Genomic DNA, 16,065 nt, shown 5'->3' on the forward strand with positions numbered 1-16,065 from the left:
GTGTAATCTGCTGTTTTTGAATGGAATGTCCTATAAATATCAATTAAATCTATCTGGTCTATTGTGTCATTTAAAGCTTCTGTTTCCTTATTTATTTTCATTTTGGATGATCTGCCCATGGTGTAAGTGAGGTGTTAAAGTCCCCCACTATTATTCTGTTACTGTCCATTTCCTCTTTTACAGCTGTTAGCAGTTGCCTTATGTATTGAGGTGCTCCTATGTTGGGTGCATATATATTTATAATTGTTATATCTTCTTCTTGGTTTGATCCCTTGATCATAATGTAGTGTCCTTCCTTGTCCCTTGTAACATTCTTTATTTTCAAGTCTATTTTACCTGATATGAGTATTGCTGCTCCAGCTTTCTTTTGATTTCCTTTTGCATGGAATATCCTTTTCCATCCCCTCACTTTCAGTCTGTATGTGTCCCTAGGTCTGAAGTGGTTCTCTTGTAGACCCACTCCCTTCTGGCTTGTAGAGTTTCTGCTGAGAAATCAGCTGTTAACCTTATGGGAGTTCCCTTGTATGTTATTTGTCATTTTTTCCTTGCTGCTTTCAATAATTTTTCTTTGTCTTTAATTTTTGCCACATTTGATTACTATGTGTCTCGGGGTGTTTTTCCTTGGGTTTGTCCTGTATGGGACTCGCTATGCTTTCTGCACTTCGGTGGCTATTTCCTTTCCCATGTTAGGGAAGTTTTCAACTATAATCTCTGCAAATATTTTCTCTGGTCCTTTCTCCTTCTGGGACCCCTATAATGTGAATGTTGTTGCGTTCAATGTTGTCCAAGAGGTCTCTTAGGCTGTCTCATTTCTTTTCATTCTTCTTTCTTTATTCTGTTCTGCAGCAGTGAATTCCACCATTCTGTCTTCCAGGTCACTTATCCATTCTTCTGCCTCAGTTATTCTGCTATTGATTCCTTCTAGTGTAGTTTTCATTTCAGTTATTGTATTGTTCATATCTGTTTGTTTGTTCTTTAATTCTTCTAGGTCTTTTTTAAACATTTCTTGCATCTTCTCGATCTTTGCATCCATTCTTTTTCCGAGGTCCTGGATCATCTTCACTATCATTATTCAGAATTCATTTTCTGGAAGGTTGCCTATCTCTACTTCATTTAATTGTTTTTCTGGGGTTTTATCTTGTTCCTTCATCTGGTACACAGCCCTCTGCCTTTTCATCTTGTCTGTCTTTTTGTGAATCTGGTTTTTGTTCCACAGGCTGCAGGATTGTCCACCTACCTTCTTTTAGATTTCAGAAGTTCTGGAACCTGGAAGTCCAAGATCAGGGTACCACAAGGGTCAGGTTCTGGTGAGAGTTCTCTTCCTGGTGTACAGATAACCATCTTCTTGCTGTGTCCTCACATGGTGGAGAGAGTGGCAGGCGGATTCTTAACCACTGCGCCACCAGGGAAGTCCCTGCGTCAATTTATTTTCAACCTCCATCAGATCAGCTTCTCCCTTTTGTTGCTCTTCTCTCCTCTTTTAACTCTTCTCTCCTCTTGTATTTTGACTGCTCTGTAGTTCTTCAGTATTTTGAGAAGATCATCAAAAATATTACTGTTGTAAAAACAGTAACTGGAGTGCTAATGTCCCTTGCCAATGCCTTGGTTTAGACCCTCATTATTTCCTAGCTAGATAATTGCAGTAGCCTCCTGACCGATCTCCTTGCCTCTAACCTCTCCCTGCTTGCAATATCAGTGGCACCACTCCCCAACTTCTTGTTCCTGCCCTGTTTAAAATCCTTCAGTGGCTTCCTTTGTGACAGAAGCCACTCTCTATGCAGTGTGTGAGGTCCTGAGGTCCTTCACAGTCTATGCCCCCCTCTCCGACTTTTCTGATGTCATATCCTTCTATCTACCTCTTGTCCCCTTTCCTCTAACCACACTGATCTATGTGAAGTGAGTATACCCATAATTCTCACATCTTACTATTTTTGTCCAGGTGATTTCATCTGCCCGGAATGTCCTCCGGTCCCCGGTCACTGAGAAAACTCCAACTCATCCTTCAAGACTCAGCCTCATTGCACTTAGCTCTATGGCCCTCCCACAGGAGCTTGCATATACTTCTATCACATGTGTTTAGTATGTAGTGTGACACATTTCAGTTCTTTTTCTCCTCTGTTTGACAGTGAAAAATTTGAGGTTAAGGGATTATAACATAATCATCTTGGCAACCCCTCCCGCACTAGATAAGTTCCCAATAAATGTTTACAGTTGAAAGAATTTGCACAAAGTATTGTATTAGTCAATGTGGAAGAGACAGAGGAATAAGCTAAAGCTGTTGATTTTAAAGGATTTAGATATTGCAATACTGTGAGTTGATAAACCTCTAATAAAATAAAATGCAAAATTAAATCATTTTTGTGATAGAGGTATGCCTTGCATACAAGTAAGGGACTACAAAAGTAAATTAAAAACAAAACAAAACTTCTATTGCTACTTAAAGAATTAAGAAATCTTTCTCCCTCTCTCCCTTCACCTGAGACTGAGGCTACTTAGTTAAATAGTGTGTTCATAAGTTACCTGGATTATTTCTCACTCCTTTCCTCTCTCTTTCCCAACATTTATTCAACATCTATTTAAAGACTGTTCCCTGTGTGCATGGCTCTAAGCACTGGATACAGCAGTGAGTAAACCAGATACTGTCCCTGTTTTTATAGAGCCCAGGTCTAGTAGGGGAAGAAGTAGACAAAGAAGTAATCCATTAAAATAAGGTGTCATAGATGTCACAGGAGGGGAGGGAGGTGGTGTTTTGGAAGCATGGGGGGGGGGCACAAAGACAACCCAGAGGAAGTGTTATCTAAACTGAGACCTGAAGGGTGAGCAGGAGTTGGCAAGATGAAGATCCACTGAGATCGACTGAGCCTGTTTGTAGCTGAGGGGACAGCTTATGCAAAGACGCAGACGCAAACAGCATGGTGCCAAAGTAGCTAAAAGAGGATAAAACTGACTGGAGTGTAGAATGGGAGGGAAAGAAGGTTGGGAGAAGAAACTGGGATGTAGGTTGGAACCAGGTTCCTGGCTTAGGTCAGGTAAATGGGTTGGAGGGGGCAAGACCAGAGGTAGGGAGACCATTTGGTAGAGCAAGCTGTTTGCATTAAGGTAGCAGCAGAGGGTAGAGAGAAGTAGATGCATTTTAAAGATGTTTGGGAGGTAGAATAGACTGGATTTGGTAACACTCTTGATGAGAGAATAATTATAGGTCAAAAAGGACTTTAATTTTTTCTGTAATTTTTTAAAAGAAAATTTACTCAGGCATTAGTGATATATCAAAAATTAATAATAGTAATAATAAAAGTAAAAGGAGATGTAATTCAGCAGGTATCATGCTTGATCACAGTTCAAGCAATTTGGCAAATTGTATCCTCTACTTCTCTCATGTTCCTACCTGGCCTTCTGCAGGCTTTTGGTTTGTGAGCCCTGACCTTTCATAGAGGTCAGCTTATGTGAAGGAAAGGCCATTGCCCCTGCCCAACACAATTTCCCTACATGGCCTCTGGGCTGCTGGTGCAGAATTTGCATTTGGACATTGACTTGAGGTTCCAGTGGCTCGCCAGCCATGTCAGGGCATACCTCATATGTCCTATGGGAGCAGCCTTTCTTCCCTTAAACTAAAGATGTTAATATTTATATAGACATATCTATACACACACATATAAACTGAAATTTGAAGGTAAATTCTGGATGTGAATGCAACTCATTAACTATGTATTTGATATTTAGAGTCTTTTCTAAACATGATTGGGCCCCATGTTTTCTGCTTCACACGTGTATATTTTTTGTAATTCTTACTGTAAAGTCTGCTTACTTAAGATAAAAGTGGCAATAAACAGCGACATGTAAGATCAAATAAATCTACTTGTCGCAGGTTGAGCTCCCTGGGACTCTGAGATTTGTGTGTAGTAGTGCTCTCGGGAATGACACCTGTGGGGTTGCACGGGAAGTAGATTGGATAGAGGGAGAGATTGCACTGTGATGCAGTCACACAGTGGCCTCCTTCAATTGATCCTACAGGGATTCTGGGCCCGGGATGGCCCTTCAGGTTGTCCCAAATGAAGTGAAGTGGATTCTACCTCCGTGCCTGCCCACCAACCAGTCATTGGATGCAGATTAGAAGAGGTAGTGCTTGACCTTGGGCAAAGCAGCTTTCTTCAAGCAAGGGCAAGCAAAGGCTCTTAGCTGACAGCTGTCAGCTACCAATGCTTTCAGCAGCTGAGGAATGAGTACCTCAGTCCTGGAGTGGGGATTTGGGCAGCATATCACAGCATCCACCACAACTGTCATTCTTAGTGATAAAAGATTTACAAATTTCATTTGTGGAGAACAATTTGTATAGTAGCTTTACATACATCACCTTGCATAATTTTCACAATGACCCTGTGTTATAGATGATGGTAACCCTGTTTCTACAAATGAGGACAGAAGCTCAGTGAGTCTATGTATGGAAGGTTATATACAAAATGAAAAGAATTATACCAGGCTTCTAGGAGTCCCACCTCCTTGTACTAGACATTCAAGTTCAAGTTTTGGTAAAGTGCGTTGATTTTTCGTAAGACACTGTATACTTGACATGCTCAGTGCTGGTTAAAGCATGTGGATCTGCCTTTACATAGTAATATGGATAATCTCTCATTCATTTTTTTATGAAGAGCATAACCTTAAGCTTTATGAAAAGTAGGATTCAAGGAAAGTTGCCTAAAGGGTGCAAAGTGGATCTGTCACTTCTTCATTAGTCTAGGCTGAAATTATGGATGGAAATAGAACCTCAGAGAAAGCAGTACACCTTTGGATGATGGAAAATCGACTGATTATGAAATCACTGCTCCCTCTTAAAATTCATTTTGTTAAAAAGAAAAGAAAAAATATCAGGGTAGCATAGGAATTTTCCTCCCTCACCCATAACCTTTTCTTTTTGAGAAGGGGAAGAAGAGAAATTTCTGAGTACACAGGCCCATTCCTAGAAAGCAGGGGGAGAGGGCAGGTGGTGAGCTGAATCAGTCTTCATCATCAAAGTGGCAAGATGCTACTGGCTAAACCTGCTGCTTTTCAATAGGAAAAGCATTCAATCTAGCAGCTTGTTCTGCTATTAGATTGCCTCACTGAATGGGTAACTGACCAAGTTAGTTAAATAAAACACCCCAGGAATGTTTACTAATAAAGTAAGATCTGAAAAGAAGGCAATGAAAGGAAATGGGTTTTGATTAGAATTTCAGGATGATGTGAAATGGTTGGTGGATGAACAAATCAGAACTGAAGACTTATCTTTTCTTCACTCAGAAAGGCAACTGAAACAAACTGGTTCTAACACAGCTCTTAGAGACTGAAAATAGTTTTAAAAATACCATTTGTAACTGTGATTTTGCATTTCTATCCCTGGCAGGTTGGAATTATAGTAATTAATAACCTAGTGTCTAGTCTTTACCTCAACAAGATGTGCTAGAACACCCTTCAAATAGAGGCATGCATACCCTCCCCTTCCCCACAACACAAATCACCCTGAGGTCAGAAAGATGTTTAATCAAGGTTAAGTCCCACTAGGAGTAAGCAGATTTTTAACAGGGAGATACATACTCATCTCATATTTATATAATTACATAATTTCTTAATATTATTTTTCATTTCTCTCAGTCAAAGTGTCTTTCGTTCTAAATAGCCCTGGAACCAAGGGTAACGGCTCGTCATGAGGTTACCAGGTCATTCCAGGCCTTACATAATTATAATCATTTGATATCCATAAGCAACCAAGTCACCTGTCTACTAGTTGTGTACTTCGCTATTTCTCAGAGGCTGTGGGAGGGTCCTTTTCAAACCCTGGCCGATTATACTCCTTATGCAGAGTAATTTAAATGCTGTACTTCTTCGGATTCAATAACATTAACAGCTGATTCAGAGTTAATTTTGATTTTACCTCTTCACTCCCTTCTTGTTTCTAAACAAGAAAATAAACTGATAAGCATTCCCAAATATGCCAGCAATGTGCTTCTTTGTTTTTGAATGGAGATGTACAACCATCCCCCTTGCCACCTTTAGTTATGAGCAGGGCAAGAAGAAAAATTTTAGAGAACATCTTTAAGCTAGCTCTCTCTTCAGAGCTTGGGTTACTTGGCTGGGAGCCTAGCTCTTGAATATACTCCTCATTTGATGTCTGGGTTTCTGTCCTCTACCATCCCAGACACAGACTCTCCCCAGCCCATCCTGTGCTCAACACCAGCTCCCTCTCTGGCAATGAGACCTGGAGAGAGGACCTCTCTCTTGTAGCCCTCTGCCAGAAGTAAACTGGGAGGTAAAACAAGTCTGTGGTAAGGAGAGGCTGGGCCTGGGGGAGATTGGGTCTAAATGGATTTTCTCAGATTAGGATATATTTTATTTTTTTTAACATCATTTTTCATGCCGTCATGCCCATCCCTATAGTTCTTAGACTTTGGAGAAGAAAGCCTGTTACAGCCAACCAAAATGATGGAACTCATTAATGCCACAAACATTTACTTACTAGGGCATTATTCAAAGATATATGAGAAAACTGTAAGCCGTTGAGACAAACTGCATTGAAGCAACACGTCTAAGTTACTCCTTGGGCAGCCCAGAAAGAGGAATGGAGACAGGATATCTGTATGCCCTGATCCTTGAATAAGTTTGCACTAGAAAATTATCTCATTGCATGGAAGTGAGGCCACTGCTGTTGGCCATTCCTTGGGTTCTCTGAGTCCCTATTTTCTCTATAGTAGAGTCTCTTCAGTAAACAGCTTAAAAATGACTATTATTTAAGTCCAGCCTGCTGTTGTCCTTACATAGTAAAACTCTTTAATGAAGCATCTCACTGGTGTTGGGGACCTGATGAAAACTGCCTCTGGGCTCCTCTTGCCTAGAATTCCCCCTCTACAGGTGCACTTGCCCGCCTCTGTTGTCAGTGTCCCCAAGAAGCCTTCACCCTCTGCTCTTTTTCCTCCACAGCACTCGGTAGCTCTCCCAGCATACTTATCACATTCTCCTGGGCATCACAATCATTTGTGTATATGTGGCTTTGTTCTTCTACTGGACTGTAAAATCCTTGAACTAATTCAGCTTCTCTCCCCATCCCACCATGGCAACTAGCTTGTACCTTGAGGGGACTCTCTAAATATATATATATATTTTTTTTCGGTACGCGGGCCTCTCACTGTTGTGGCCTCTCGCGTTGCGGAGCACAGGCTCCGGACGCGCAGGCTCAGCGGCCATGGCTCACGGGCCCACCCGCTCCGCGGCATGTGGGATCTTCCCGGACCGGGGCACGAACCTGTGTTCCCTGAATCGGCAGGCGGACTCTCAACCACTGCGCCACCAGGGAAGCCCTACATATTTCTTGATGTGATATCACAATTGTCGTGCCATCTGCTTTTCTCCATCTAACCTCAAAAGTTTGTTTGATGAGAGTTCTCCTCGGTCCTGACACTAGTTTTAGAATGTTCTCCTGTATTGGAACTTTCAATGATGCAACACTTTTGAAAGCTATTGGAAGCATTTTATCTTATCACATTGTTTAAAGGAGGTCCAATTTTATTTTTCACAACCCTGCAAAACCAGGTCAAAGATAATCTGGAATATTTTATAACCTCTCTGGATCTCAGTCTTGAAAGACATAGTATCTTTGTTACTAAAGCCTTGTACAAGAGTAGTGCCAACACTGGGGGAGCTGTGCATGATTATGTTGAGCCGTGCAATGCAGACCTGGCCAGTGAGCTGATGAATGAGTTATTCTTTCCAGTAGAAGAGCTAGCTTAGCAACAATCTTAATGCTAGCATAAATGGAAGCAAAGCAAACTTACTATTTTGGGGGCCCTTTTGGGTGTTAAAAAAATTTTTTTTTTTTTTACAAAACATCCTATGTTGTATGAAATTAAATATGGCTTGCTGTTTTACCCATATTCTATGTTTGGGAAGTTGCTTGAAAAACTACTGGCCCAACCAATTGGTTTCTATCAACTACAACATTATGTGTGTTTCAATAGCTGAAGGCAATTTTTCCATGTGATTACATACATCATGCCCTTCTATGGAGAGGGATCCTGAAATGTACCACAGAGAGAAAATTATATTCTCTGGGAGATGGGTGGTTCTGTTTAACTCAGGGAAGTGTTTGTGAGTCTTTGGCTTTCTCTAAGTATAGTAAGTTCTGATGAAAAATTGGGTACTGAAATGCCTGATAAGGTTGAGCCCTGTTAAACTTTGTGAAGAGTCCCCCAAATTCATGACAAGTGGATCAATCTTCATGATAAATACCACTGTGCCGGTCCTTTACCTACACTCCAGAATTTGACAGATAGCTGAAACTCAAGAGCTCTTACTAGCCCATGAGCCCTGAGGCTGAAATTCGAAGTAAAGAATCAAACCCTGTTGAACTGTCACCCCTCCAACATTTCTAAATCTTTTCATCTTTCTGTACCATGTTCAGATGGTGTAATAGAATATAAAAAGTGTCCTAGAAGTGAGAAGAAAATTGGGTTCTGTCCCCAGCTCTCTCTGACCCTAGGGAATTGATACCACCCCTCTGGGGCTTTGTTCGTTCAACTATTGAACAAGTGAGAACTAGACTGATTGTTTCTCAAAGCCTAGTCCTTAGATGATTTGCTTCAAAATCATCTAGGGGTGGCATGGGGCTTGCTATAAAAATACACTTTCCTGGGCCCCACTACAGTCCTGCTGAATCAGTGTTTTTGGGGGATGAGGCTCAGGAATCTTTTTTTTTTTTTTTTAAATAAGCTTCCCAGGTGATTCTTACACTCATTAAAGTGACTTCTAAACTTTTTATTGCAGTATAACACACTCGTTAAGAGTTGGAGGATTATAACATTAGAATATCTCTAAGATTCTTTCCAACTTTAAAGAATTCTAAGAATCAGTCCATTCAACACATTTACGCATGGGCACATTTATTAACAAGCATGCAACTTTGGACTCTGTTACCCCCTTTGCAGGAACCGTTTCAGATCAGAGTGTAATCCTGCATGCTGTGTAATGGTCTCTCAGTGATTTGGAAAAACAGAATGTTTTTCAAATGTGTGGCCTCTCTCAAAGGTCAGTTTACTGTAGAGAGTGCCGTAGGTCCACTGGAAAGTCTGTTCAAATTTTATCTGAATGTCAGAATTTCGTTATACTTTCCATGTACGCTGACCAAAGCATAATACTCAATGACAGAAGACTGTTGCTTGGGTGGGAAAGGAGATATCTGGCTGTATTTCTGATTTGATTACAGAACCAAACTCTATTATAGTCATTTAAATCCAAGCTTCTTTGTCAATAAAACTCCCAGTCTTTGACCTCCCTCACAGAGGGCCTGGGATAATATGCAGGGAAAAAGTATTTAAATCCCTCCTGAAGTGGTACACAGTTCACTGTGCTAATAACTTTCCTCTGAATCAACTGGTAAAGTAATAGGTTTAAGAGAGTCTTCCAGTTACTAAATAGTGAAGTTGTCTCTTTTCCCAGGCAACTAGAAATGTTGGGAATTTTCTAGGAAAAGCCATCCCCTTCAAATAATGTGGCTGCCTTTAAAATTATTCCCCTGCTTTTAAACTTTTATACAAAGCCTTCATTTTTTTTGATTATTTATTTTATGCCCTATGAAACAGGTGTGTAAGCTTCCTGGTTTCCCACAAGTGAATAGACATCTCATCTTTGTGTGATACTAGGCGAACTCCTTAGCTTGCTTCAGTTTCCTCAGCTATGAAATGAAGAGGTAGAGCACATGGATGCTTAGTCTCTTCCAGCTCTAACACTTTCCATTCGTGTAGAGGAAGGTAGCGTAACGTAGGGAAAGTCATGGGCTTTGAAACTGGACAGACTTAGGTCGGAATTTTAAGTTTCCTCAGTTGTATGGCAGGGGGTAATGATATGTTAGTTCTCAGGGTAAGAAAAGCATGTGGCATAGGGCTTGGCACAGAAAGACATTCCAGAAAGGTGAGGCTTCCTGGCTCCCTATTCCTCTTTAGCCTGCACCTGGTTAGGCCTCCTCTTGCTGATAGAGTGAGAAGCAGCCCCCTGGTCCTTATTCAAGTGCAGGGACAAGATTTCTGGGAAGGGAAACCCAGCAGTCCTGGGGGTAACAGGTTCTTGGTTTCTTCCTGAACTGGTGACCACTGGGGCATGAAGTTACCATTTCAGGTCTGGTTGAAATGTGGCAGGAGGTAACTACAGAACCAAAGGTCACTGTTGCTATAGATGTAATGGGGGCTCACCAGAGCCCGCAGCAGGTAACCAAAGTCTTCTCCCTGGGGAGTAGGTGGGGTCACCTTCTCTCTGCCGTGAGAATCCAGGGAGGTTAACAGCATTTGAGAGTTGGAAGCAGCCTTGAAGGCCATTAGAGAGGAGGAAACCAAGATACAGGGAGGGAAAGTGACTTTCCCATGATCACACAGCCAATCAAGCAGCAGAGGTGAGAACAGTCTCTCTGGATCCTCCGGAATTCACACTCATGACCCTCTGCATTTCAATGCTGATGTTGTCAGCACTGGTTAAGAGCTTGGATTCTGGAGGTAGATAGATCTGGTTAACCTCCTCCTCTCAATTCTGTGATCTGGGGCATAAGCCTCCATCTCTCTGGCCTGAGCGGTCTCAACTATAGTCAACCCTACCCGTGTGAGCATTCACAGCAACACTGTATGTGTAGTGCTTAACAAAGGGTCGGGCACGGTCAGCTTCCACGACAGAAGGTTCTAATGATCATTAACTGGCGTTTTGAGGAAGGGCTGCCATCCCCTCCCTCTACACCTCCAGTTCCGAGCCGAACCCCCCCTCTCCTAACCCCTACGCCGCCACGCTGCAGCGGGCTCGTCAAGGCGCGAAGGAGCCCGGTGCCAGGGCGCGGCGGTCCCCAGGCTCACCTGGCGAGGCCAGGAGCACCTTCGCCCCGCAGCACTGGAAGCAGTGCAGCAGGGACTTGCCGCGGATGTTAGAGTTGAGGCACGCCATGGCACAGCCCAGCTTGGCCAGCCCCAGCCACAGCCATACGTAGGCCGGTTCGTTGCCCAGGAATACCGCCACGCACTCTCCCTGCCGGAGGCCGAGGCGGTCGCGCAGCGCCCTCGCCACTTGGTTGCTGCGTCGGTCCACCTGCACGTAGGTGAGCGTCTGGTCGCGGAAGAACAGGAACGGCTTGTGCGGGCTCTGGTGTGCTCTCTCCAGAAAGGCGTGGAGGATGGTGCGCACCGGCCGGCGCTGCCCATAGCTGTGCACCTGCCGGGCCCTCCTGGCTAACCGCAGGAAGTAGCTCACGTCCTGGAAGAAGTAGGGGGAGCAGAGGTTCACCAGCAGCGGCAGGAGCAGCACCCCCGCCAGGACCGCGTAGATGACAGGCAGCATGACGGCGGCCGGGCCCCCTAGTCCCTCGAGGGCAGAGGGCGCACTTCGGGCGTGCAGCGCGGCGGTGGGGCGGGCTCCGGGCGGACGACTGATGGGCGGCGCAGGGACGCTCGACGAGGCGGGGGCGACGGCGGAGCGCCTGGGCTGCCGGCACCGTTGTGTGCTCTCGGGCAGGTGGAGCGGTGTCTGGGCTGCCCGGGTTTCAGGGCGCGACCGGCCGGCTGAGCCCGCCCCCTCGTCGGGGTGCAGCCACCTGCGCGCCAGGCCCGCCCCTGCGGTCCTCCCAAGGCGGGGAAGGCGGCTCCGCGGCTCACTGGGGCCTCGGCCGCCTCTCCGCCCGTCTGGAGGTCTGGGGGCAAGGCTGGACTCCCCCCGTGGTGTGATCTTTTCAAAATGGTGACCGTAAGACACCTTAGAAGACGTTGAGAAGATTAGAGGAGATAATGCAGACGCAGGGCTAGTGTTACTTATTGCTGCCCGAATGGAGTGCCTTATAGAGACGACAGATTGTTATTATCAATAGAGAACCTGCTAAGTGGGAGACAGTCCTATGGTTTATTAGTAGCGGGCACCAGGTGCCACTGCCAAATCAGAATTCCATCTCTCCTTCCTGGTCCTGGGGGCATTCCGCCTACCCTCTGTTTCTCACATTTGCTTTCCGACACCTCGTGCCCCGCCGGACCCCGCCCAACCCCCAGGCTACTTGCCAGGCGGGCTCTTGTGACAAAGAATTCAGGGGTGAACAAAAGCACCTGCGATTGCCGCCTCCCGCTCGTCCCAGCCCCTGGGCAGTGAGTGAGGATGGGTCGCTCCAATCAGAGACGTCCCTTCGGCCCAGCTAGCCCAGATTAAGCTTGAGGTAGCGCCACACTGCCACAGGAAACCAAGTTCCGGTGAGGTTTTGATTAGTTATAATACGTTGTTCTTTAAGTGATCTCCCCTTCCCCCCTCCTTGTATGTTGAAAATTCTCAAGTATTGTCAGTCCAGTTCAATTCAATTTACTAAGTGGCTCCGTGAGAAACTAGCACAACACAGAGGAAATTAAGTAAAAGTTACTGGCATTTCTCAGAAGGCATTTCTTTTTCTTTTTTAAAAACATACATCTTTATTGGAGTATAGTTGCTTTACAATGGTGTGTTAGTTTTTGCTCTATAACAAAGTGAATCAGCTATACATACACATATATCCCCATAGCTCCTCCCTCTTGCGTCTCCCTCCCACCCTCCCTATCCCACCCCTCTAGGTGGTCACAAAGCACCGAGCTGATCTCCCTGTGCTATGCGGCTGCTTCCCACTAGCGATCTATTTTACATTTGGTAGTGTATGTCAGTGCTACTCTCTCACTACATCCCAGCCTTCCCTTCTGCCCCTGTGTACTCAAGTTGGTTCAGAAGCCATTTCTTTTAGGGTGATCCTTTCTTTTAATTTCTCTTAGTGCTGCTTCTATACAGAGTGAATACTGGCTGCTTGCTACAGAGGAGGGTCAGGATTTAAGGAAAGCAGCGCTTTGCTCTCTTCCTCCTCTGTCTTCCTGCATTCATCGGTTTTATTCTTATGAGACAACCACAAGTAATGAATGCTTACCCCTGCCAGAAACTCTGCTAGGGGCTTCCCTGTATGATATTTTTGGAGCTTCACAGTCATCTAAAGATGGCACTTTCGTGCTCATTTATAGACAGGAAAGGGACGCTGAGAGAGGTGAATTAAGACAGCTAGTAAGTGATGCATGGGATTTTGGAATTGGTATCTTTTTGTTCCCAGGCCCACTCTTTAGTGTAGCAATATGTTATGCTGTTCTCCTATTCTGTGGGTTTCTATCCATGTTTTCTTTTTCCTTTAGCATTTTTATTTTTTTCCCCCTTTCACAATCTCCCCTTCCCCCATTTTTTTATCTCCCTCTTTTTATCCCTGGGACCTGCTCTAGCAACCCCGTTCCCTTTTCCTGACTCTTTCATGGCTAATCCAGCTACTATCTAATGACTGGTTGCATCATTGCCCTGGGGAAGAGCCGGGGGCCTTGGTTATCCCTGAGAAGAAGGCTGTAGTGTAAAAGTAGAGGTCAGGACAGAAGCCATTCTGTAGTGCACCTCTTTTTTCATGTTGAAGCTAGAGCCAGCCCTCCTTTTCCATCCCAAAGCCACCTGGTCCCTTCATGACTAATCACTTCAGTGTAGCCTCCTAGACCTCTCTTGTGTTGTTCTTAAGCAGCTACTCTTTCCCCAGAGTCCTTGATTGCCACAAATGCCCACTTTCTCCTCTCTTACTCTGAGGATCACTTTAGCCTTGTGCATCCACAGTTTTTCAACTGCAACTGAAAGAGAACAACACCCACACTGGCTTAAGCAGACACAGGAGTTTGAGACTCAGAGTCCGGGGGTAGAATAGGCTTCAGGTAAGCCAGTTTCCCTTTCTCCATATCTCTGCTCCTCCTCCTCTGTTCTCAGGCTGGTTCTCCCCTCATGGTCCAAAGATGGCTGCCAAGCCCTTAGGGGTACCTGCTTCCAGTGTCGACTTCAGACAGAAATGTAAGATTCTTTTCCGTAGGAGAAAAAAAAAAAAGGAAGGAAAGAAAGAAAAAATTGGGTTATGTGCCTGTCTTTGTGGGTTGGGGGGAGAGAAATGCTGATTGGTTTAAGCCACTCAGGGCTCACCCATGGAGCTGGGGGTATAGTCAATCCCTCCTACACCATGCTATGGAAAAATCAGGGTCTTATTAAAGAGGAAGTGGGGAAAAGAAATGAATTTGGGGAAACAATTAGCTAATGTTTGTTATATATATCTTGGAACTCTTTTTCCCAATGATTCTAGCTTCCAGCCTGGGTTCCACTTTGTGCTCTACCACCAGCCTAATGGTCTTCGTGGAAATTTTGCTATCATCATCTCTCCAATGCTCAGTTATCTTCAGTGACCCTCTCATTGCTTCCCATCCTCTTCCACTCATGGCGTCTATAGACAATTGTCATATTTGTACAGCATACTAGAATGCATCTGGGCTGGAGCTGATCAGATACCCTGGGTCCTGCCTGGCTCCTTTGAGGAAGGAGAAGATTGGTAGCTTAGCACATTGGTTACCCATTCTAGAAACATCTGCTGGGAAGCTCTGGTTTATAAAATGAAGTTCAAACTTTAATTTCTGGCTCTTCTGATGCTGACTTGAACTTTCACTGCACTCAGTTAACAAATATTTATTGAGTTTCTACTATGAACCGAACATCATGAGGCACTAAGTATTTGAAAATGGATCAGAACTTAATTGCAACTACTCCTTTTCAAGAACACTTTGTTTTGAAGAGTCTGATCTACACCCTCCTAAAAATGCCCTGCGTATTCCTGTTTGTATGACTTTGTTCTTCCCTATTTCCACCCCTGAACTCTCCACCCCTCTAAATCCCAGCTCTTTAAGGCAGTGGTTCACAGATTTCTGGTTTTCTCAGTCCAGTAGCATTTCAAAATAAAGTACCAACTTAAAAAAATTTCATGTAAAATCAGCTGCCCCTAGCCAACTGCAGTCTGTTTTTATTACTATTTCATAAAAGAATGACATTTTTAGTATTAAAAAGGAAAGTATAATATCTCTTATATGTGGAATCTAAAAAAATAGTACAAATGAACTTACTTATAAAGCAGAAATAGAGTCACAGATGTAGAAAACAAACTTATGGTTACCGGGGAGGAGGGGCAGAGGATAAGTTGGGAGACTGGGACTGACATATATACATGTACATATATAAAATAGATAACCAATAAGGACCTACTATATAACACAGGGAACTCTTCTCAATACTCTGTAATGACCTATAGGGGAAAAGAATCTAAAAAAAGAGTGGATGTATGTATATGTATAACTGATTCACTTTGTACACCTGAAACTAACACAGCATTGTAAATCAACTATATTCCAATAAAAATTATAAAAAAGGAAAATATAACTGAACCATACACTTAAAAATGGTTAAAATGGTTAATTTTATGTTATGTATATTTCACCACAAAAATATACACAAAAAAGGAAAAATACACACAAAAAGGAAAGTATAGTCCTTTTTGAGAAAGGATGCAGACAACATTATACCAACATATAAAAAAGATAGAAATTAAAATATTTTTGAATGCAGAAAAAAATGCAACTTTTATTGGTTTATTATCCATAGATATTATTTCTATGTAAGTTTGAATGTTTAGAAATACAAATTCAATAGTGAAGCATGAATTGAACCAAACCTCTTGGACTTTGATATAACTCAGGATTGTTTTAACACTGAGGTCTCAAACATGGAGCTTCCTTACCCCACACCCTTAGTGAAGCTGCCTAGTCCCCTCCGCTCCCATGCCCCCACAGCCACTGAGCCTACCTGTTACCTTCATCAAGATTCTGGTGCCTTCCTGACCAGTCACTTCAGCCTCCTAGACTCCTTGTTTCCTTAAACTTTCTACCCAGAGCACTAGGTTACCGCAAATGCCCACTCTCTTCTGACCCATTCTGACCCATCTGAGGCACTGCAGGAGGAGTTCAGGAGACAGATGTGATAACTGGAGCGCACGTTGACACCTGCTAGCCTGGGTCAGGACTTTCCTGATGCTTCACCCCCATTCATTCATCTCTGCTGGTGTCTTAGGGAAAGCCTCCCAGTGGCAGTTCCCAACTCCCTTCTGTGTCCCCAATCCCAACCTCAAATGCTCTTTAAAAGCAGGTGGTCTCTCCTCCTGCTTTATGGTTCTCAAACTTTATAGGC

General features: G+C 43.8%; 1 protein-coding gene across 1 annotated transcript in view; it reads right to left on the reverse strand.

Moving 5' to 3' along the window:
• The window catches only part of SLC27A2 (solute carrier family 27 member 2), a 54,893-nt gene extending 43,562 nt beyond the window's left edge, over window positions 1-11,331 (reverse strand). The window contains exon 1 of the mRNA XM_024118070.2: window positions 10,854-11,331. Within this exon, the coding sequence (XP_023973838.1) occupies window positions 10,854-11,331 (478 nt within the window). The remainder of the gene's footprint in view (window positions 1-10,853) is intronic.
• Between the last annotated feature and the right edge of the window lie 4,734 nt (window positions 11,332-16,065).

The sequence above is a fragment of the Physeter macrocephalus genome, chromosome 11 (assembly GCF_002837175.3).
Source record: "Physeter macrocephalus isolate SW-GA chromosome 11, ASM283717v5, whole genome shotgun sequence".
Lineage (NCBI taxonomy): Eukaryota > Metazoa > Chordata > Mammalia > Artiodactyla > Physeteridae > Physeter > Physeter macrocephalus.